Here is a 22,078-nt window from a genome sequence, read left to right on the forward strand (position 1 = left end):
CCCTGAGAGTTTATGGTGGGTGGAAAAATGTCTCATCAAATAATACAAACAATAAAATGATATTGGGCCCAACATTGGAGAAATTTTTTCAGCGTAACAAAAATACGCGCCCTGTGCATCAAATCTCATAATACAAGTAGTTAGAGTTTTTTTTTTTCAAGTATCCAACTACTTGTATCATAACATTTAGTGTACCGAGCAGTATTTTCGACATACTGAAAATCTCTCCACGGACTAGGAATACAATTCAACTCAAACTACTTAAAACCACAGCATTTATGGCTTTCAACTTGCTAATAGTAAATCGTAGTTTGTTAGAACCACAGCCTGATAGGGATATAGTCCATCAATCTCTGTTGGTTTTTGGAACCCCCAGAAGTTCCAGTTGTACCAACACTCCACAATTTTCGACCTCGGTTGTCAACGAAAACGGAAAGAAAGAAAAAAGACAGCAAGGTAGTGATCTTCGAGCAAAATATTGAGAACATGAGAGGATATAAACATATAGATTGAGCAAAGAAACATGACACAAAGTTGGTCTTGTATAACATTCTTGGCAGTTCTATCAAAATACGAAAAATGTTGGTACCTAAGACTCATCTCCTTGCTCAAGAAGGCTCTGTGTGTTGCAACCACTGCTGCCCCAAGCTCTCTCCTTCCATATCCTTTCCACTTCCTCAAATGTCAAGCCCTTTGTCTCCGGAAGGTACACGATCACAAAAATAAACGCAATGACGGCCACAACCGCAAGGATCAAGAAAGTTGCACCAGTTCCCACAGATTCAGCGACCGAAAGGAATGTTTGGGCTACAATCAAATTTGATATCCAATTAACAGTAGCTGACATGCCTCCACATATCCCTCTATATGCTTCAGGATATATCTCCGAGTTCACGGTCCATGGCACTGGTCCCATCCCCGGTGCAAAGAAACCAATGTATAGGGCTAAACCTATAACTGCTATATACCCATAGATTACACTTGTAGAACCAGATGACTGAAAGAAAAAAGCACCCGAGAGGATGACAAGTGATACAATAACACCACTTAAGCTTGAGAGGGCCAGCTTCTTCCGGCCAAAATGGTCAATAAGATAAATGCCAAGAACTGTTCCCGCAGCGTTCATGGCAGCCACAATAAGGGACAGTAAAATAGCTAATTGGTTGGATTGGATGCCAGCCATCTGGACGATTGTTGGGCTGTAGTACATGACCGTATTTATACCGGTGAATTGCTGAAATGCCTGAATAAGCACAAATTTGTAACCATATGAGATTATACACTTGGTCTTGATTTTGTTACATGAATTCGTGTGATGAAACAATGCCAAGGATTGATTACGACACAAAAGTATGCATAACATCAGAAGCAGTTATTTTCAAATTTAGGCAACTTAAATTTAAAACAATCCCAACTAGCTCATTCATGTCAAGGCGAAATTTAATTTTAAGCAGACTATCTTGTAAAACTGGCACATTGAAGTGGACAGAAAGAGATACCATCTCCAATAGGGAGACGGTCACCACCCCAAGCCCCACCACAAACAAATGATGCAGCTGCCACACAACCCTAGTGGAATATCAACACCCAACAATCCAACAAACCTACCAATGCTACTGTGGTTTGTCCACATCATGAACTTAAATGCAATGGATATCTGCCAACTTAAACTAGCAACATATAGTGAAAAATTAGTGTTCCACGGAACCCTAGAAACAAGAAGGATATCCTCGTTTGATAACGTGAAAGTATTTCAACTAAACACTTAGTCCTACCTGAAGTCCAGCACCAGCCAGAAACGCAAGTCTGATTTCTTTTGATCTGAAAACATTTAAGTAGCTAACACTCTTCTTCTTACGTTGTTCTTCCTCTGCTTGAGAAGAAAGGTAATCTATTTCGTCCTGTAGGCGCGCCACATCATATATTTTGGACATCACATCAATGGCTTTATCTTTATCATCCTGCAGATTAAGACCGAAATTTGTTATGCATGAAGAAACAAAAACATGGAGAAAGTAGAGCACAAAAATGCTTTTAGCTTTATAAATCCAAATTCCATCCTGCTTCCGGACAGCTTCACAACAAGCTGGCCTCATCATTTATGCGTTGTCATATTACTCTCCATAATTTTTTTTCACAAATTTTCCTTTACCAGGCTTTTTTCACAAATTTATTGTCCGTAGTCAACTATTCACTAATTTTTGTCTGTCAAAACTCAATGCCCTGTCAATTTAAGCTAGACTAGTGAAGACGTTGATCATATTCAAAAAAATTCATGGCTCAAAATTGTATGGAAAACTAATTCAAAACAGTAGCAAAAATCCTACTTTCTTCATCTTCCACTTTTTTTGATTTTAAATCTTTAATACTTTTAAGTTCTTAATGGGTGTTGTTGTTGGCACCCCAAAATAATCATCGTGCACTCCTCATAAGTGTATTTTTCTTTCTACGTATAGAAAGTTTGGAGTGCACAATGAGTTTTTTGGAGTGCCAATAATAGCACCCTTCTTAATTATATTCACGAGTTAATGTAACAAGTTGGGCACGATCAACAATTCTCCAGCTCGAGAAGGATTGTTCAATCATGAAGCGTGGTAATAGGATGCTAAGAAAAGTTGGTTTCCGAGTTTGTAATCGAATGGCATTTGGTGAAGATTTCGTGTTCTATAGCGATTAATGTACTGTGAATAAATATATATAGAAATAGGAATATCATTAATGTCTCTATACTCTCCCTAATCTTTTAATGAATGGAATGATAGTACCTTCAGAAAAAGCCATCGGGGAGACTCTGGCAGAAACAGCATAAGAGTGAACTGAATGACAGCTGGAACAGCTGATACTCCAAGCATCCATCGCCATGTCCCAGGGACCTGCATTTTGGCACAAACATGTTAAACAAAATATGAGAAGGTGCGAAATATCGTACCACAGAAGCTACACAAACTAAACTAACCCATGCACCAATGCCAAAAATACTAGGGTAAACAAATGAACTATGATAAGAAAATTTTATAAGGCAGTGATCAAACTCCCCAAGCACATGGCATAAACTAAATTAATGTCATTCAGCTTATCAACTAAAAATAAACTTTAAAAATTTCAGGGTTGTTCATACTTATGTTACTTTTACTCGTTCAGATATTGAACAGTTCATACAAATACCATAGGAAGGGAAGAAAAGTCAAGTAAATAATTTTCGTTCATGCAGAGAGTAGAATTTAATAAATTCTTTTTAAACCTTCAACACTCCACGAAGTATAGATCATTTTATTTTCTTTAAAAATGGCTTATTTTTTGAAGTAAAGAGATGAAAAGAACATTCCATCTTTTTCTTATTTCCAGACAAAGAAAATGGGTTGAACTACACTAGAGGAAAAAAAAAACTGTTGCTACTAACTATAAGTGAAGAAAAATAAACTGCTCAGACATGCAGTTCCTTGATCAGATACACTACACTAAGTACTAGCATGCTTTCGACAATGAGAGCACCATGCATTATCTAACTTAGGCAGGAAAGAACAGATGAGATTCCTTCAGTAAAGTTTCTCAGCCCCAAACGCTTATTCTGATGCTGCCCCTTCAAAACAGAAAAAGTGGAAACCTTTGATGCCAGCAACATAACGGTAATAAGATTTACATAACACAATTTCTCCTGCAATAACTTGTGTATTAAAGGCAAGTACAATTAACCCAAAAGCTTGTTATATGAGGTGACAAAAAAAAGCAGTTTGAAACTCTACTACGGTTAAGGGTTTAAAGAAAAATTATACAGAAAATGAATGATGGAAGAGATTCATACCCTCAACATCTCATGATATAAAATCAGATACTCTTTCAAGTACATCTTCACTGTCCTGTCAGTCAGTCATTTTAATAGGGACAAATCTCATTTCCATTTCAGATTCTACAAATGCAGGAGCCCACTTTGACCAAGTGACTGAGACCAACATACATAATCACCATCCATTTCAAACAATATATTCCAATTCCTCTAAAGTCAACTTCTTTACTTGTTTAGTTATTATTTTCGTCTCTTTTTTATGGGAAAAAAAGGTTCTTCAGTTGTCTATCCTCTTGCACAATTGGGCATGTTGACTAAAATATATGAAAATACCTTGAATAATAAATTTTATAATCTTCAAACATTGCCAGAAACATTTGCAACAACAATAACTGCAAGATAAAAAAAGTTGCTTTTCTAAATATGAGTGACGCAATCAGCCTCATCCCAGGTACTTAAATAATGAAGTGATAAAATAAAATGAAACAAAATGGCTCACTGAACACAGCCAGTTGGAACCACACCTCCCCACATGTTGTAACTGAAAACAGACACACTTCCCTGAAAAACTATTCGAAATAATACTGTGATAAAACATAAATGTTTAGCAAAAAATAAACAAGTGACTCAATAAGCAGAAAAGAAAGATGAAAGCACATGAATAAGTAAGATTAGTCTAACCTCTGTAAAACCAAGATTTATGAGGTAGGAAAGAAACTGGCCACCGGTTATCATAAGAACATTCGTGCTCACTAGTCCTCCCCTTATTTCTGATGGCGATGCTTCTGCAATATAAACAGGAGCAGTAACAGATGCCACACCAACACCGAGGCCAACCAGTAGTCGCCCCAGTATAAGAACATATGGATCTGGAGCAGCAGCCATGACAACAGCCCCAATAGCAAAGACAACATCAGCAAGAAGAGTAGCCTTCTTACGTCCATAAGAATCATTAATCCAACCCCCAGCAGCAGCTCCAATAATAGCACCAACCAAGGCCATGCTTACAATTGTTTCCTGTCAACTTAAAGAATCAGAGAGTTGCAAAACAGAAAATGCTCACATAAGCACACTTTTCTTTTGTTTGCTTATGTAAAGAAATTAACATTAAAAATCAGGTGGCAAGGGAGCCATTGCCTCTAAAAGAATTTCACCACAATCATGAATCATCCCAAAAATCCAGGTGGGAGACCCCACCATTAGAAATTTAGAATATGGTCATCAAGCTATTTCTCAATCTCCATTCTGATCCCTGCTCAACCATATAGGAAAAAGAAAAGGTTTTTCCCTTTCCAAAACTCTTTTTGCTGATGACAAAATCAAAATAATGCAATATCTCCACCCCAAGAGCTTTATCAGAACACTAAAGTTATTTGTACCTGAAGGAAACTACTGTCCTTGACAACCTCAAAATCGTCTTTGATATACAGAAGGGCCCCCGAAATCACACCTGAAACCAATATCCGCAAATATGGTGACAATTCAGAGGAAAAAGAAACTGGAAGCGAGACATGTATAATTTAGAAGTAAGCAGGACAGCCTCTAAACCTTGTCTATATTAGGATCAAACTTCTTATGATTCTGAAAGAAGGCAACATTCTTGCTCACAAGGGAAGGTGTGACATAAAATTTAAACCTTGATATTCCATATACAAATAATGGTTAATTATATTGTTCAGCCTCAAAATATGGGTGAGATTCCAATTTGGTCCTTGACTTGCAAAACGTTGCAATGTTATATCAATCATTCGAGAAACATAGCAAAATTAACACTCCATCAGGTCAACACTTTTCTCCCTACATATCACATTTATGTAGATGTGAATGCCAAACTGTGTGCCACGTGGACAAGTTGAAGATAAAAATACTTACGAGAAGTGAATACTCCTAAGCCAGTGTTTTGCCTTCCCTATTAAAAATTGTTGTATAAAGGGGTGTACAACGCTCCTCTCATAATAACTCTCAAAAATTATGCTCTTCCCCTGTGCCAATGCGATCAAACGATTCAAACCTAACTTTTTTTCTTTCTAACTTTTTCACTAATTACCGCACCTGCGGCGGAAAGCAATCATGCCTATCCACCCTTGTGCAGTTCGATCCCTACCGATTCTCCTCCCCATAACAACTAACTATCAAACCTGCTACCGCTATCACTCAAATACTTTTTCACTAATTAGACGTACAGTGTATACATACATATACAGGTGTGTGTGTGTATAAGGAATAATTAAAGGTAAGAATTGGGTGAAAAATAGTACCGGTGTCGTAGCCAAAGAGGAGCCCGCCAATCCCAGCCACCACAGTCAGACCCAGAATATATGGATTCTTGAAGTAAAACATTTTCCTCTCCGGATGCAAATCCAAGTAGCCGGAGCTCCCTGGCATCGACGAATCCAGCGTCATCTCCTTCCCTCTCTCTCTCCCTCACTGAGCTGCCAATGGCCACACCAAACCGCAGCCAAACGACGACACCTACGAATTCGAATGAGAAAATTCAAGCAAAAAAGATCAAGAATTTCCTTCCACTGTTAGGAAACAATTCCAGAATTCGATTCTCCAGTGCTGTAATGCAAAAGCTCGTGGCTAGATTTTCCCGAGAAAAAAGAGGGAAAGATTTTCCCGAGAAAATTTAGGCGGTGTGCTGTCGATGCCAAGTAAGAAAATTTAAAGACGGGATAACGCTGGCATTTTTGGAAACGGAAATTTCCGACGGCGGAGAAGTGTTCTATAATATCACCCGACTGTGCATCACGGACCAATAGGATAAGAGAGTTTATAGGAATAGCGGGAGGCATAAGCTGACGTATAATCGTGGATGATGCAGATTTAGCCAACAGGATCCTTTAGGTCAGAATTTTGGGAATCCAAAAATCGTGTATGTTCATCGTATATCGTGCGATTAATTTTTATCATATATTGTGTTTAATTTTAAATAAAAATATTTAAAATAATTTCTAACTACACGATGTATGATGAATGGACACAGTTCACAGCTTTTTAGAATCCTTGTAAAAGATCCGGCGAGGATCTGGATTTCAGATTTAGAAATTGCTCATGTGATGTAATATTCCGATATATAGTATAAAAACCCAATTGGAGAAAGATAATGCTATTTTTCTTGGTTTGGTGAATGGCATGGCCGCCCTTTTTGGTGTTTTAGACATTCATTTGGCAATTGTTGAAGATGCTCTTATCCGAATAACGTAGACATTGCTAGACGTTAGTCATTCTTGGAATACTCTCGAGGAAAGGTTTTTCAGTTTTTGGGAACACGGTCTAATAAGTGTAATAATTAATAAAAATTTAAAAATTCAACTAATTATATTATTATACTTGGCGTACTATATCATATTTGCAACACGTTGAAAAGTTTGTTCATTCTTGCGTGAACTGTACTCGCTCTTGGTTGAAAAGTTTATTCATTCTTGCGTGAACTGTACTCGCTCTTGGTCCCTATTTTAGGCCTTGAATTTAGTGTCTCAAGGGTGGCTTGGGAATTTCAATAAAAATTGTGAGCTATCTGGCCATCGGTTCTTTGGCCTTTTGCTACTGAAGACTGTGTGAGGGATAGTATGGTATTGCTGTGTTTTTTAAAAAAAATTGCTTTTGCAGTGTTGTAAAAATAATTAGCTGTAAAATAAAACAGTTAAATATTTGTAAACTTTTATTGTAAAAGTGCTTTTAAGAAATTTTTTTTTTTCAAGTGTTTGATAAACTTTATGTAAAACTGCTATAACTATATTAAATGATTAAAATGGTATAATATTAAATGTGATATAATAATTTGTTTTATTTTTTTATTTATAGTTTCATCTTCAATCTTCATCATTTTCGGGTCACAGCTCAAGATCCAAATCCCTCCCCTCCAACCCCCTGTTCTCTCCCCTTCCCAATCACCAAAATTGTCGACGGATTTTAGCACGAAGACGGAGAATTCTCATCTGGGTTCTTTTTCCTCTGTCTTATCTCAGTCGCTGGAGAAGAAATTGATGTTCGAATCCGCGTGCTCCGGGCTCGAGACGATGAATTCAACCTAGGTTTTCAGTTTTCACGAGTTGTCTCTCTGTGTCAGTGAATGGAGCTCTTTGAATTCGACCGTGTCAGTGAAATGGAGTTCTCTGAATTCAACCTTGGTAACCAACAATCATTCCTTCATCCCGTATATCTTCAGCTTGCATTAAGTGCCGGACTCGACCGCTGAGGGACCTCGTCCGCTCGAACAATCGGATTCAATGATCTGATACGATGAGGGAAGTGAGAAGGAGAAAGAGGGTATAATTGGGTTTAAGAAAGTTTCATTAAACTTTACTGTTCATCTGCCTACTTTGAAAAAGAAAAAGCTGGTTTTGAGAAGCAGCAAAATGCTGCTTCCATTTTTCTGCTTATTTTGGCTAGAACTTTGAAAAAAAGCACTTATTTTTATATTTATCAAACACATTTTCCACCCCCAACTCTTTTTCATAGCTACTTTTTTTTATAATTTCAACTTTGCCAAACTGGTACTGAAGGTGTGACTTCCTAGCAGCAAAATAACCTTCTTATTTGCATTTTTATCACTTTTTTTTCTTGTAAAAAATGCGTCTAAAGCAAGAATAGGCACAAGATCCACGTTGATGCTTCTTGCCGTCTTGCTTCGATATTAGCTTTCGATGCACTTCTTCTATGATAGGTTACCATCAACCGGGGAAGCAAAAGAATCGAGAAATTTTATTTGAACCCACATAACTTCTTTTCACACCCAATTTAAACTATAAATGGAAATTATATTTTTTACTCTATTGCATAATTACCATCAAGTAGAAGATGAAATTAACATTAAAACTAAAATTTATCAATAAACCCACCCTTAATAATCAAACCCTATCACCATTTTTACAAAACACTATCAATACTGACAGTAAACATAGACAAAAACACTAAAAATGACCTTCAAATGGTGGTCCATAAAGGATCTGAACTATTGAGCAAGTCGAACGTCGAGCTGATCGATTTCACGAGCCATGCAAATTTGATGTCCCAAAACCAGGCCACTATATAATATACTGGGAGATCAAAGGATAAGTTGAAGAGAGAGTTCTTAGTGAATGTTTTAGAGAAATGCATGCAACATTTTTGGATCATGGCTATGTGGTCTCGAGGAGAAGCAATTCGATCCGCCCTCTTGAGCTTCGAATTGTGGAGAAGGGAACTTTCAAGAAGATTTTGGAACAATTCAAGTGAAAAATTGATCAGGTTTTCAAATTATTAACATTCAATAAGCCAATAATATGTAGAACATTTTTATATGTACCCAAATTCAAGCTAGTTGGCTATAAGGGGATTTTTTTTTTTTTTTTTTTTTTCTGTTAGAGCCAATTTAATTTGAGATTTTATTTTATAAAGTAATAAATTTGGGGGTTTTTTTTTTTCCTGTTAGAGCCAATTTAATTTGAGATTTTATTTTATAAATGGGTGTAAAGATAATTTTACACTTTGAATTGGGTTTGGAAGGGTAGTTTAGGTAATAAATTTGGGTTTTTTTTTTTCCTGTTAGAGCCAATTTAATTTGAGATTTTATTTTATAAATGGGTGTAAAGATAATTTTACACTTTGAATTGGGTTTGGAAGGGTAGTTTAGGTAATAAATTTGGGTTTAAAGAGATATTAACTCTTTAATTGCAAATAATATGGGTGTAGAGAATAAGTTGGGTGTCACATCCCGGCCTGGGGCGGACCACTTCCCGGGCCCGATCCACCATCGTAACAAGATATTGTTCGCTTTGGGCCCCGACCACGCCCAACTCACGAGCAACTTCCCAGTGGGTCACCCATCATGAGATTGCTCTAGCCCCCTTCTCGCTTAACTTCGGAGTTCCTACGGAACCCGAAGCCAATGAGCTCCCAAAAGGCCTCGTGCTAGGTAGCGATGAGAATAAACATTTAAGGATCACTCCCTTGGGCGATGTGGGATGTTACAATCCACCCCGCTTAGGGGCCTGACGTCCTCGTCAGCACACACGCGGCTAGGGTTAGGCTTTGATACCAAATTGTCACATTCTCGCCCGGGGCAGACCACTTCCCGGGCCCGCTCCACCACCGTAACACGATATTGTTCGCTTTGGGCCCCGACCACGCCCTCACGATTTTGTTTTTGGGAACTCACGAGCAACTTCCCAGTGGGTCACCCATCATGGGATTGCTCTAGCCCCCTTCTTGCTTAACTTCGGAGTTCCTACAGAACTCGAAGCCAGTGAGCTCCCAAAAGGCCTCGTGCTAGGTAGGGATGGGAATAAACATTTAAGGATCACTCCCATGGACGATGTGGGATGTTACATTGGGTGTAGAAAGAGGTTACATTGGTTTAAATAAAATTTCTCGTATGTAATTTACCTTTAGTGTAATTACACATAATGTACTGCTTCGTATTCTGGCACACTGAAAACTCTTAGCCCAGAAAATTTAGATTTAAACCCAGAAACAGCTTTTCTGCTATAACTATTCTGGCCTAAATTTTTTAGTCCAAGGTTATTAAAGACTAAATTTAGGCTAATTTAAAGAAAAAAAAATTACATATACTATCTTAATTTAATTTTATACATTTAACCTAAAAATATTTAGATTCCATTAAATACTGAAAAATCACTAAATTTGAGTGAATTTTGAGTTAAATAAATTTTTTTTTTGCATTATTTTAGCCGTTGGATTTAAATTTGGGTCGTTAGATTTTTTTTATACCATTGAATTTGATCATATTAGATATCAGCCGTTGGATTCAATGAAATTATGAACATAAAACACAAAAAAACAAATATAAATCTGAATCGCTGATCCATTTGAATTTTTGTCGTTGGATTAAGCAAAAGAGCCGTTAGGCTCCATCTTCTTATAGACAAGTTGCCGACATAGGTGGGGTGCCAGATGGGTGGGGTTTGAACCTGCTAGGTGAGGCGCGTGCCGCGCGTCCTTGCCTAGTGGGTGAGCTACAATTTTCGTTTCTCACTCTCACATGTGGGATCCATCATTAATTTGGGATTAAATTTTGGGAGGAATTTGAGTTTTTTTATGAGTCCTAACTCTTAATCCCATTTTAGCAGAAGGATTGGAATGAATGGGGGGAATAAAAGGGACAATTTGACACTTACTCTAAGAGTTGAAGTTGGTCTTAGAGAACGGCCTCTCGCACATTGGCATGCCCTTATCATCTACAAGCTTCAAGTGACCCATATTAGTGGGTATTATAATAGAAGGGCAATTTAGACATTTTCCAATAAAAAGAATATTGATAAAGCAAACAATATTTTCTACACTAAGAGGAGGGAGATAACTAAGCCTCACAATAGGTTAGTAATAATGTAGTTCAAATTCATCTTTAGCAAGAATTGAACTAAGACATCTCACTTATAAATAAAGAGGAAAATCATTAAACCGTAGTACTAAATGATAAAACAAATCATTTTAACAATAGTATATTTTTATTTTTACTTTAGATAGCATGTTTTGATTGTAAATATCATTTTCTTTTCGGCAAAGTAAATTTTTTTTTTCTTGGGTTACAATCTTAAAGGAGGGAATCTTTTTTTTTGTTTTGTTTTTTTTTTTTTTCAAGTGACCTCTACTTTTATAATGAAGCATGATTTAAGTCGCTGTAATCTGAACACATTGAAAAAATCTCATCCAAATGGGCTATAAGCCTTTCCACTCGACAATATTATTGACTATGACGGTGAATTTTGGGTCTCTATCATATCACACATCAATATATCACGTGATGAGAAAAACGATAAATATATGTTTATAAATGTTTATTGATGAACTTTTAGTATTAAACTTAAACGTGAGTGACCATGCATTTTCGAACATTGTGAGTTATATGACGACGGTTTTGAGAAGCAAATTTTTTCTTATTTCCTAGTAGTTAGAGGGTGGTAAAAATAGGAACTCAACTATAGAAGTGGAACGGTAGAAATCTTATGAATTTATCATATTAGCTGTACACATTTCTAAAGAACAATTATGAAATTATTCAAATTGAAATCTTAGATCATCATATATTTATCGATGCAGTGCATTTGATTTCGTTAGACTTCAAACATTTGAAATAAAATTCGTATATAAGTTGAGTTGCCAACATGATGTTTAAACTCCTTGTGTTCATCTTTGACTATATGCAAATATATATTGATGCCACATTGCATCCAGTCATTTTCTTAAGAGGAATATTCAATTTAATGTCTTCAAGCATTTGCTGGTTGGAGAGTTGTACATGTCCCAAGTTTTCTTTTGCAACTATATCCCAAACATCGTGGCATTATCACATTGGGTTCTACAACATGGTTGCGATTTCATTGCAATGATGCAGTTCGCATATCAAATTTTTTCTGGCCTGCAACTGGTTATATATGTATATTTATGTCATCATGTGATGCATACCATGTTGTAGAACACACTGTGATAATGCCATGGTGGTAAGGGAAAAAGTTGGGAAGTGGAGTACAGTACTTTTGTCGTTTACGTGTCTGACGATAAAACCTGAGTATAAGAACATGTTCTGCTCTTTTTGGGTTCAAAATGAAGTTACTGTATGAAAATTGCATGTCTTATCCCATGACTTGCAATGGTTTCTGATGCCTAGCTATTTTGTTTATTTGGCAGTATTGAGATCTATAAGCACCATAAAGAAGAACGGATTGCTCGCACTTAGGGAACAACTGCCCCTGGTTTGCCTTATGTTGATCAAGCCATAACCAATGCTGGAAATTGGCTGATTGGAGGTGACCTAAAGGTTCTAAAACCTATAAAGTACAATGATGGCCTTGATAGCTTTCGATTGTCTCCTGCACAACTCCGTGAAGAATTCACAAAGCGTAATGATGAGGTTGTATTTGCGTTTCAGCTGCGAAATCCTGTCCACAATGGACATACTTTGCTGATGACTGATACCCGTCGTCGACTTCTTGAGATGGGCTACAAAAACCCCATTCTGTTGCTTCATTCATTGGGAAGCTATACAAAGGTAGATGACATTCCACTTAGTTGGCGAATGAAACAACATGAGAATGTATAGAAACTTTTTCTTTGCTGAAAGCCCTAGCTAAATTGTGTGTTGCTTGTCCTTAGCCAAATACTGATTCTGTTCGATATTGTTCTAATGTTTCCTTAGGTTCTTGAGGATGGTGTCCTTGATCCCGAGATGACTATTGTTTCCATATTTCCCTCTCCCATGCACTACGCTGGCCCAACTAAGGTGCAGTGGCATGCAAAGGCTAGGATCAATGCAGGGGCTGACTTTTACATTGTTGGTCAGGATCCTGCAGGTATGGGTCATCCAACTCAGAAGAAAGATCTGTCTGATACCGATTATGGAAAGAAAGTATTAAGCATGGCACCTGGACTAGAGCGACTTAACATCCTTCTTTTCAAGGTATGTAAATTATCTGGCAGTGATACTATTTGCCCTTCTTGTATGATATCTTCCGTCATCTAAGTTATTCCCTTGCAGGTTGCTGCTTATGATAAAACTCAAGGTAAGAGGCCTCAGGACTTCCTTTTTATATCTGGCACAAAGGTACGCGTTCTTTTGATGTTGTTTCCGACATGTTTTTCTCACTGTTCTAATTAGCAATTCAAAGTAGTATTTAAAGAAAAAAACATTGAGTTTACGTGCATAATCCAAGTTTAGTTTATCTGTAAGACATTGCAAATTACTATGATAGATGCGAACACTTGTAAGGAACAAAGAGAACCCTCCCGAAGGATTCATGTGCCCTAGTGGCTGGAAGGTGCTAGTCGACTACTATGATAGTTTGGCTCCGGCAGACAACGGTAAAGTCCCAGAAACAGTTCCAGCTTTGGTGGAGTTGATATATCATATTGCACTTGCACTGGTTGGGAGATAGCTAATCTATTCTTCTTTGTGTGATCAAGATTATCTGATTAATCTCATTCCTGTGATCAAGATTTCCTAAGATTCTTTCACCTTTTTCTCATAAAATCGTTTGAGGCACTGGTGCAGAGAAATGATACTCGCCTCAATTGTAATTAGCGCCGTGTGATTGCATCTTGCATCACTGCATTTGTGCGCGCCCGCGGCGCATTGCATCATATATGGTTTTCTTCTGTAGAACATTAGATTGTGCTATGCCCTTAATATGGCAAAATATTCCTATATGGTATGCACTGGTTATGATTTAAGATGCTGGATCCAAAAGAAAAGCATGATCAAATTCTCTAAATTTATTGTCTTGGTGCACATATTTAGTTTGGAACATTTTTAGATTTGACAACCAGCATCCAATTGCTCCATACTATTAGGTAGGGGTTTGAACTTGGGTTCAATATTGGGTACTCTGCCTTGGCCAACTACTCTAACCCGTGTTTGCTATCCCTCATTCGACATCTGAATGTGGGCTTATTGGGAGCTGGTACGAACTTGAAAACCCAACTTATGGCCCAAGATATGGCTGCACACCCAATGCACGCAACCAATTGTCCCCAACTTAATCGCTATGTATTCGCAAACCTGCCCAAAAGTTCCACCATAACCACCCCAAAACAATTCGTTCCTCTGACTTCCTCTGAAGACATTAATCCTCTCCAAATCCCTTGAGTTAGACTTCTTAAACACGGTGAAACACAAATATATTGAAGATCAATGTGCTGTACCTTCTAACACCAAATATTCGTCTATCCCTGAACTGCAAGAGCAAGAGCACAACTATCTGGAACAAAGCTTGGGGTAGAAGGTTCATCCATAGAATGTTGGTGATCACCGTTCGACACACGGACGAGCTCTCCATGAACTATTTGGCAGGCTTATCGGTGGCGAGACCTAGAGCAGCCATTGTGTCCATAATCAGATTCACCCACAGCAGCTGGACCGCTGTTAAATGTACTTCACCGGCCAAGGCGGCTGCACAAAGTTGATCGCAAGAGTTGCAACATTTATTCTATTGTGAGTTGGAATTGGACAAACTTTTGGATGTTGGCAGAAACTCCACTTCCCCATCTTCAAACAGTTACCAAAGTTGCAAAATTGTCATCTAAAATGACAATGTCTGAGATCTCCTTGGTAACTTCGGTGCCCTGAATCCCCATCGAGAGTCCTATGTCCGCTTCTTTGAGTGTGGGCGCATCAGTCATTCCATCACCTGTCACAACAACTACATAGCCTTTCTGTTTCAAGCCTTGCCCCATCAGAAGCCTATAAAATGGCTAAGACCTCACCATCACGTGAATTCCATCAACTTTCTGCATTCTTTACTCCAGTGTGTAGTTGTGAAATTCTACACCTTCTACCACCGCTTCCTTGGCTTCCTCCTGGTCAGGCCGGAGTATGCCACACTTGATAGCTATTGCTTTAGCAGTGAAAACATTATCGCCAGTGATTAATTCCACCTGCACCTCGGTAAACTGGCAAGCTTCTACTGCTTACCTCACTCCTGGCCTATATGGGTCCTTTAGACCTACCAATCCTAATAGGATCAAACTGCTTTCTTCGAGTTTTCCGTACTTCTTTTCGTCATTAATATGCTTATCCTGAACTTGTTTATGTGCCAAAGCAATGCATCGGAGACTGCTTGTTGCCATGGCTAATATGCTCAAACTTCAACCTTTCATCATCATTCAGATCTTTTGTGACACAGGCGATGGGTGCCCTGAATCCCCATCGCCGTTTTACTCGATATTCAGCGTTGCCATCTTTCTCCAAATCTTCGAGCCAATAGAAACCGCAAAGTCAACATGTACGTCTGTGGAATTACTGCCTGTGATCTCAGCCATCTCGGCCACGCTCCTGCCGCCGTCAATTTCGATGTCCTCGATCTTCAGGTTCGCACGTTCAATCTCATTATTTGCATGTTTAATTTAATAATTATGCAATTAATTGTGCTCTAGAGGGAAGAAATCAGATCCATGGTTGAAAAGAACGGCTCTGCAAAAGGAATTGTTTCAGCCAGTTCACATCGTTCTTAGATATCATTAACTACTCCTTGCAAAAGGTAAAACTGAGTAATATACAACAATTTTCTATTTGTGCATCAATAGATTACCGTTAATGCTATAAAGAGATAAACCGAGGATTCATATTGCAGGGTTTTCTTATTGAGCTCGAAAGCTGGAGGAGTTGCATCGCACGTAAGTAATGTCTTCTGTCAGTCTTTAAATTATGTTTTCCCAACTATACCAAAAAAAAAAAAAAAGAAAAAAATCTATGTTAAGATCTCTAATATTTTCTTCTCCATTGCAGAATTATGAGATTGGATTTGGAATTTAATTATTTCAATTTGTTTTTTCTGATTTATATTTCAAGGTCAGCCGCCAAACTGTGTCCCTTTTGATTGGTTTTTGTTACTGGATTATTCTTTTTGTTGTTTTGGATTTTAATTTAGAGCACTATCTAATCAAATGAAGGGTCAAGAGTTTCTGTTTGAATGATGGTCCTAGATCATTTCATTCATTCCAGAAGTGTTTCTGAATTTGAAGACTTAAAGTCCAGACTAACGAGTAGCATTGTCTTGGATTGCCGATCTTATATAGCATGATGATTTTAAGTTAGAACAAATGTGTTTTCGTGTACAGGACAAGGTGTGGATTAGATAGCACAAACTGGCTGGAAGACAAGATTCTGTGAAAGAAAGGGCAAGAAAATCTGATGAACTTTCTTTGTTGATCTGTGCATGTAAGAGCTCTTACTGATTCTTTTGTTTTCTTTTGTGCATGTAAGAGCTCTGTACGTAGAGTTCACAATACATGCATAGTTTTTCATCGTTCTAGAATTTTTACGTCCCTATAAATCCTTTCCTGCATTTATGAATTGTAAATAAATGCAAATCATACAAATAATCAGAGTGGATAAAGTTATTGGCTTATATGCACTAATGAAATATGGTAGTCTTTCATCTCCCCCCAACGATTTTATTAGTAATGATGTTGTTAAAGCAATTACATGCTCTATCAAGTATGTTTTATATATAGTTGTGGTAGTTGTAAGGGAATGAAATATTTATCCAGATAATTGGTAGTTTAAATACTTAACTTTTGAATCAAAGCCTATATATATGCCAATATGTTTTGTAAGTAGCATCAAATAATTAATTGCTTTTTTCTTGGTAAGTACCTAAATGTTTACACTTTCAGTTTAACAAAAAATGATATATTGAGACAAACTTAGCAAATTCATAAACTTATTTCGTGACTATCACGATATTGTTCAAATATTCTACTTTTGCTTGCAATTTTGTTCTCTCTAGGACATTAATGTGCATTTTTGGTTTTTAAGTTTCGCCGCTAAGTACCAATTGTTTGATTGTGATCTCTCTTTGAGATTGGATATATGATTTAAAAATTCTGTTAATAAATGTTAATTGTGATTCAATTTTTTTTTTCAATCATGTAGGGAGATGCAATCTAAGCTACTGTAAAAGACGTCGACAATGCTTTAGTTGATCAAAAAATAGAAACTGCATGTGTGTATTATGAGAGGAAATAGAGAGCAATATGTCTCAGTTTTGAAATGTACTGGAATCAAAGAAGCTAACTCAAGGTGCTAGCTTTGAATTTCCCCGAAATATCTTTTTTTTTGGATTAATTATTTGAGACATAGGAATTCTCCATGTTTTATCTGGAAGTTGAAAATTTAAATTTGGAACTTCTTCCATTTAGTTATTTGGGAGTTGAAAATTTAAATTTTGGACTTATTCCAAAAGGATTGTATAAACTAAGTCTAAATTATTCGAACTATCCTCCGCAACATTAAAAATATTAACTTTGGATAATGTTTGTATTCCTCCTTTTTGAGGAATGAGCGTATTTCACTTTTAGATAATATTATTTACCGTAAAAATTTATAATTCCCGTAATCGATTAGTTAACATGTTGGTTAACCGTATTCCGAAACACGGAAAAAAATCATTGGATCGTTTTATTTCTCAATCTTCATTTGAAAAACACTTACAACAAATCCATTTGAATAGGAGCTCGTTTAGTTATTTAAATGTATAAAATAAATGGATGGTTTATCGTGAATATGTTACTTAGTACATAAATAGTTAATTATTTCAATATATATGGATGACTAGACAATCTCTTATTTGAATAATTTTTTGTATAATTGATCTTCAAATAAAGACCAAGTAATTGAACAGTTCTAATATAAAAAATATGTTATTTGCATGTGGAATAATAAACTCATTCGAAAGGAGAAATGCGAGTATTATCCAAACTTTAAATGACAATTACAATTGGTCTAATGAGTTTTATTTTATTTTATTTTATTCAGTTTTGTTTTTATAAAATGAGCGTGCTTAATTGACATGAAATCGTGAAATGAATTTTGTTTCTCATTAGGTGCACACCTTCTAAAGAACAGACAACAGTGACAAGTTGTCACCATGTTTTTCAGTCACAAATGACATTACATCATTGGAACTAAGTTTTAATTATATTATAAACGAAATATATGTTGAACATACTTGCATCCTACAAATATATGTTGTACAACAAAGTATAAATTACAATACCATAGAATAATAAAAGAATTTAAAAAAATATTAAACAAAAAATTATGTAAAATTATGACTTACACGAACGAGCAGTGTTGTTTCTGAATTAGGTCTTCAATCCTTCAAACTAAAAATCACCTCAAATATAGTTCTTCTTCGACTTCTTCCACTTGAGATAGCTAAAAATAAGTGTCTCAGGAACAGGAATAAACTTGACAAGCCAACCAATTGGCCAAGATACTGCTGCAATACCAACACAAGCACCCCACTGCCCCCAATTCAACCTTTCTGTATCTGCAAACTTCTTCAAAAACTCCACCATCACCACCTGCAGCAAAATAGTGACACCAATAATCCCCACAAACAACTTGTTGGTGTGGATTCCTCTGAACACATTCTTCTTCTCAAGCTTCCTTGCATTGAACTCATTGAACACCTGGCACAGCACAAATGTGTTGAAGATCAGTGTGTCTTTCACCTTGTCATCCACGCCGAAGATCGATTTTCCTTTGAACTGCAATGTCAGGAGGATTGCAATCTGGTAGAGTGCTTGAGGCAGAAGGTTCCTCCACATTATGTTGGTGATCAGAGGCTCTGTCCTCCCGACCGGCCTTTTCTTCATGAGCTCTTTCGTTGGCTTCTCTGTGGCGAGAGCCAGAGCACCTAATGTGTCCATGATCAAATTCACCCACAGTAACTGAACAGCTGTTAACGGGACTTCACCGGCGGAAATTGCTGCCACAAAGTTGATCACCAGCGCTGCGACATTGACGGTGAGTTGGAATTGGATGAACTTCTGGATGTTTTCGTAAACACATCTTCCCCACCTTAAAACTGTGGCCACCGACGAAAAGTTGTCGTCCATAATCACGATATCTGAGCTCTCTTTCGCGACTTCTGTGCCTTGAATACCCATGGAAAGTCCGATGTCAGCTTCTTTCAATGCGGGCGCATCGTTCGTGCCATCCCCTGTCACTGCCACCACATGGCCTAGCTGTTTCAAGCACTGCACCATGAGAAGCTTGTCAAATGGGGAGGACCTTGCCATCACACAGATTTTGTCCACCTTCTCCATTCGTTCTTCAGGCGTGTAATTGCGAAATTGCACGCCTTCAATCACTGTGCCGCTGAAGAACATGTCCTGATCAGGCTTGAGTATCCCGCATTCTGTGGCTATTGCTTTAGCAGTGAACACATTGTCGCCTGTGATCATTTTAACATTCACCCCTGCACGTTGACAATCTTCAACAGCTTTCTTCACCCCTGGGCGGCATGGATCTTTTAACCCAACAAGGCCTAATAGTGTCAATCGATCTTCTTTTAATAAATTTTTATGTTCTTGATCATCCACTTGCTCTTTTACCTCAATTTCTTTGTGTGCAAAAGCAATGCATCTGAGGCTGCTCGCTGCCATACCTTGGATAATCTGCTCGAATTTCAATTTCGAGTTCTCATCCATATCTTTAAGAACTCCAGATGCATTGTAGTAACTTGTGCACATTGCTAATACCATCTCTGCAGCTCCTTTCCAATGTGCTTGCACAGAATCGTCCGCCTTCCGCTTCATCAAAATCCCACTTCGTTTCTTCTGCGAATTGAAGGCCTCGACATAGAGAGTGCTACAACTCTTCACCATTTTCTGCATATCCATCTTAGCCCCATGCACCGCCCACGAAAGAATCGCCTTCTCAGTAGGACTGCCCGAGATTTCAATTTCCGAACCCGAATTAGGCCTGAACACACTACCTGTTGTGTTTAGAGCAACCCCTTCATGAATCAAATTACGAACAAAAGGAGATATAGATGAATACGCCTCTTCTTCCACGGGTTCCTCGCCAAGCCAAAACTTGGTCACCTTCATTTCATTCATGGTGAGAGTGCCTGTTTTGTCGGTACAAATGACAGTGGCAGACCCCATCGTCTCACAAGCAGAGAGCTTCCTCACCATCGCCTTATCTGCCATCATTCTCTTCATCGAATAAGCAAGCGTCAAAGTCACAGCCAGAGGCAGGCCTTCCGGGATTGCCACCACAACAATTGTAACTGCAGCCGCCACAATCCCTACGACCGCGTTTAATACGTCGTCAACTTTAGTCTTGCTGCCATTATACTCCCGGTTTCCATTCTCGTCCTCTGTATTTCCAGTGAAATACCTAACCATCAAGACAATCAGGACTAAAAATGCAACTACCAAACCGACTTTACCAATTGATGATGTTAGCTTGTTAAGCCGAGCTTGCAGAGGCGTCTCTTCACCATTGTCGTGGCTGATTTGACTCATCATTTCGCCCCATGTTGTGTTCATCCCAACAGAGGTGACAAGCATCCGAGCGTAACCATCAGCCACTTTTGTGCCCGAAAATAAGAAAGGATTTTGGTGGTGACTAATTTCGACATGATCACTCTCCCCTGTCATGCTCGATTCGTCTACTTGTAACGAATAGCCGTCTAGAAACAATCCATCGGCCGGAACTTGGTCTCCAATCTTTAAACAAATGACATCACCAACTACTATTTCGAATATTGAAATCTGCTGGCGCCTGCCGCCTCTGACGGCTTCGATTTGGACATTGTCGCTCACTTTAGACAACTTATCAAACTGTCTGTTTTGTCTAAAATTACTCACAGCGGATACAGAAATTACCAGAATGATTGCGAGAAAAATGCTTCCGCCATCAATCCATCCTTCCTTTAGGCCGTGCACTTTGATTCCCAAGCCGAGAGAAAGCGCAGCACAGCCTAGGAGGATGAGAATTGTGAGGTCTTTGAAGGCCTCCAACACAAAGTGGAAGAACCCTTTTGTTGGTGGCTTCTTGTACGTGTTCGAGCCGAATGCCTTGAGTCTTTTCGCAATGTCGTCTGCTGGATCATCGCCGCCATGGACTCCGTGTTCTACGTCAGTTTTGAGAGCGGACGCAATTTCTTCAACCCCTCCCAGCTCCTGAAGCTGGTTGAGTTTTTTCTGCTTGACAAGGTTAGTGAGGGTAGTTTGATCAATTTGGAATAAGCTTTCTGATGGCTCAACAGTAATGGCGGCATAAGAAGGTGATCGAGATATTTTGGTGTTTTTGTATTTTGGTAGAGAAATGTTGAAGGCTCTGGAGCAGTAGATTTTGGCAAAAGCCGAACGCCAATTTCTTTGGTGTTTGCTAAGAGTGCTTTTCTGAACATCGAAAAGCAGCCTGATTTCAATGCAACCTAGTTTTGCATGCAGGGTGGTAGACATGCTTAACTGGAAAGTGCTTCAAAGTTTAGAGATATTAAGAGATGAAAAGACTGGTGAAGTGAAAATTGCTACAAATTTGGGGATTGTTATGGATGAAAAGAGTGCTTAATTGAAAAGTGCTGCGAAGTTTAGAGATTGTTAAGAATGCAGTATGCGGTATGCATGCATGGATTAGCTCTGTGTGTGTGTCAATGCATCATTCAGTACTTATAGCAGTCCTAATAACGGCTACTCGTTTCCTACAGAGGAGAATAAATGCTTTCCTTCCTCCTCTGTTACTTCGCAAACGTAAGCGTGTTACCAAGACACCTCGCATCTTTAACGACAACAATTTCTCAGGTGGGCCAAAAGTCAAGCTTAAATTAAATGCATTGCCAAACAAAAGCGATGAGTTTGCTTGGTAATGGATGCAAACTGAAGGCTCCCCGAACTCGCTGGACACGTAGGAAACAAACAAGAAGTAGGATCCAAAAGAAAATAAGAGCGAGGCTCCCCGAACCCGCTGGACACGTACGAATTAGCATAAGAAAGTAACTGTTGATGGGTCCCACTAAGAAACTTTTTATCTCTCCCTCGAGGAATTTTTCGGTG

At 38.1% G+C, this 22,078-nt stretch overlaps 2 protein-coding genes, 1 long non-coding RNA gene and 1 pseudogene across 4 annotated transcripts; 2 read left to right on the plus strand and 2 right to left on the minus strand.

Annotated features, from left to right (window-relative positions):
- Positions 1-492: 492 nt before the first annotated feature.
- Positions 493-6,496, minus strand: LOC103953620 (inositol transporter 1). The gene is made up of 6 exons (XM_009365382.3): positions 6,043-6,496; positions 5,164-5,234; positions 4,466-4,801; positions 2,766-2,873; positions 1,776-1,961; positions 493-1,243 (listed from the first exon to the last, which is right to left on the minus strand). The coding sequence occupies exons 1-6, from the start codon at positions 6,185-6,187 to the stop codon at positions 590-592; spliced, it is 1,500 nt and encodes a 499-aa protein (XP_009363657.2). The 5' UTR covers positions 6,188-6,496; the 3' UTR covers positions 493-589.
- A 5,726-nt stretch (positions 6,497-12,222) lies between these two features.
- LOC103953666 lies at positions 12,223-14,063 on the plus strand (annotated as a pseudogene).
- Positions 14,064-14,980: 917 nt separating this feature from the next.
- Positions 14,981-17,360, plus strand: LOC125475219. 2 transcript variants are annotated; one of them, XR_007256642.1, is made up of 4 exons: positions 14,981-15,759; positions 15,853-15,895; positions 16,340-16,439; positions 17,157-17,360. It is a non-coding gene; the product is annotated as an uncharacterized LOC125475219 (long non-coding RNA). The 2 variants fall into 2 exon arrangements; XR_007256643.1 differs by having other exon boundaries at positions 14,981-16,070.
- An 821-nt stretch (positions 17,361-18,181) lies between these two features.
- On the minus strand, positions 18,182-21,676 carry LOC103953619 (putative calcium-transporting ATPase 13, plasma membrane-type). Its single transcript, XM_009365381.2, has one exon. The coding sequence runs from the start codon at positions 21,485-21,487 to the stop codon at positions 18,401-18,403; it is 3,087 nt and encodes a 1,028-aa protein (XP_009363656.2). The 5' UTR covers positions 21,488-21,676; the 3' UTR covers positions 18,182-18,400.
- Positions 21,677-22,078: the final 402 nt, after the last annotated feature.

Source organism: the organism of the source record quoted next, unplaced genomic scaffold, assembly GCF_019419815.1.
Source record: "Pyrus x bretschneideri cultivar Hongxiangsu unplaced genomic scaffold, Pyrus_bretschneideri_v1 Contig14, whole genome shotgun sequence".
Taxonomy (NCBI): domain Eukaryota; kingdom Viridiplantae; phylum Streptophyta; class Magnoliopsida; order Rosales; family Rosaceae; genus Pyrus; species Pyrus x bretschneideri.

Excerpts from the sequence above, each read along its gene's own strand:
- LOC103953620 (XM_009365382.3), bottom strand. The coding sequence starts at position 6,187 with ATGACGCTGGATTCGTCGATGCCAGGGAGCTCCGGCTACTTGGATTTG. Across the intron at positions 4,802-5,163 it reads AGGACAGTAGTTTCCTTCAG|GAAACAATTGTAAGCATGGC; the intron begins GTACAAATAACT and ends TTAAGTTGACAG. Across the intron at positions 1,244-1,775 it reads TGGCTGGTGCTGGACTTCAG|GCATTTCAGCAATTCACCGG; the intron begins GTAGGACTAAGT and ends GTGCTTATTCAG.
- LOC103953619 (XM_009365381.2), bottom strand. The coding sequence starts at position 21,487 with ATGTCTACCACCCTGCATGCAAAACTAGGTTGCATTGAAATCAGGCTG.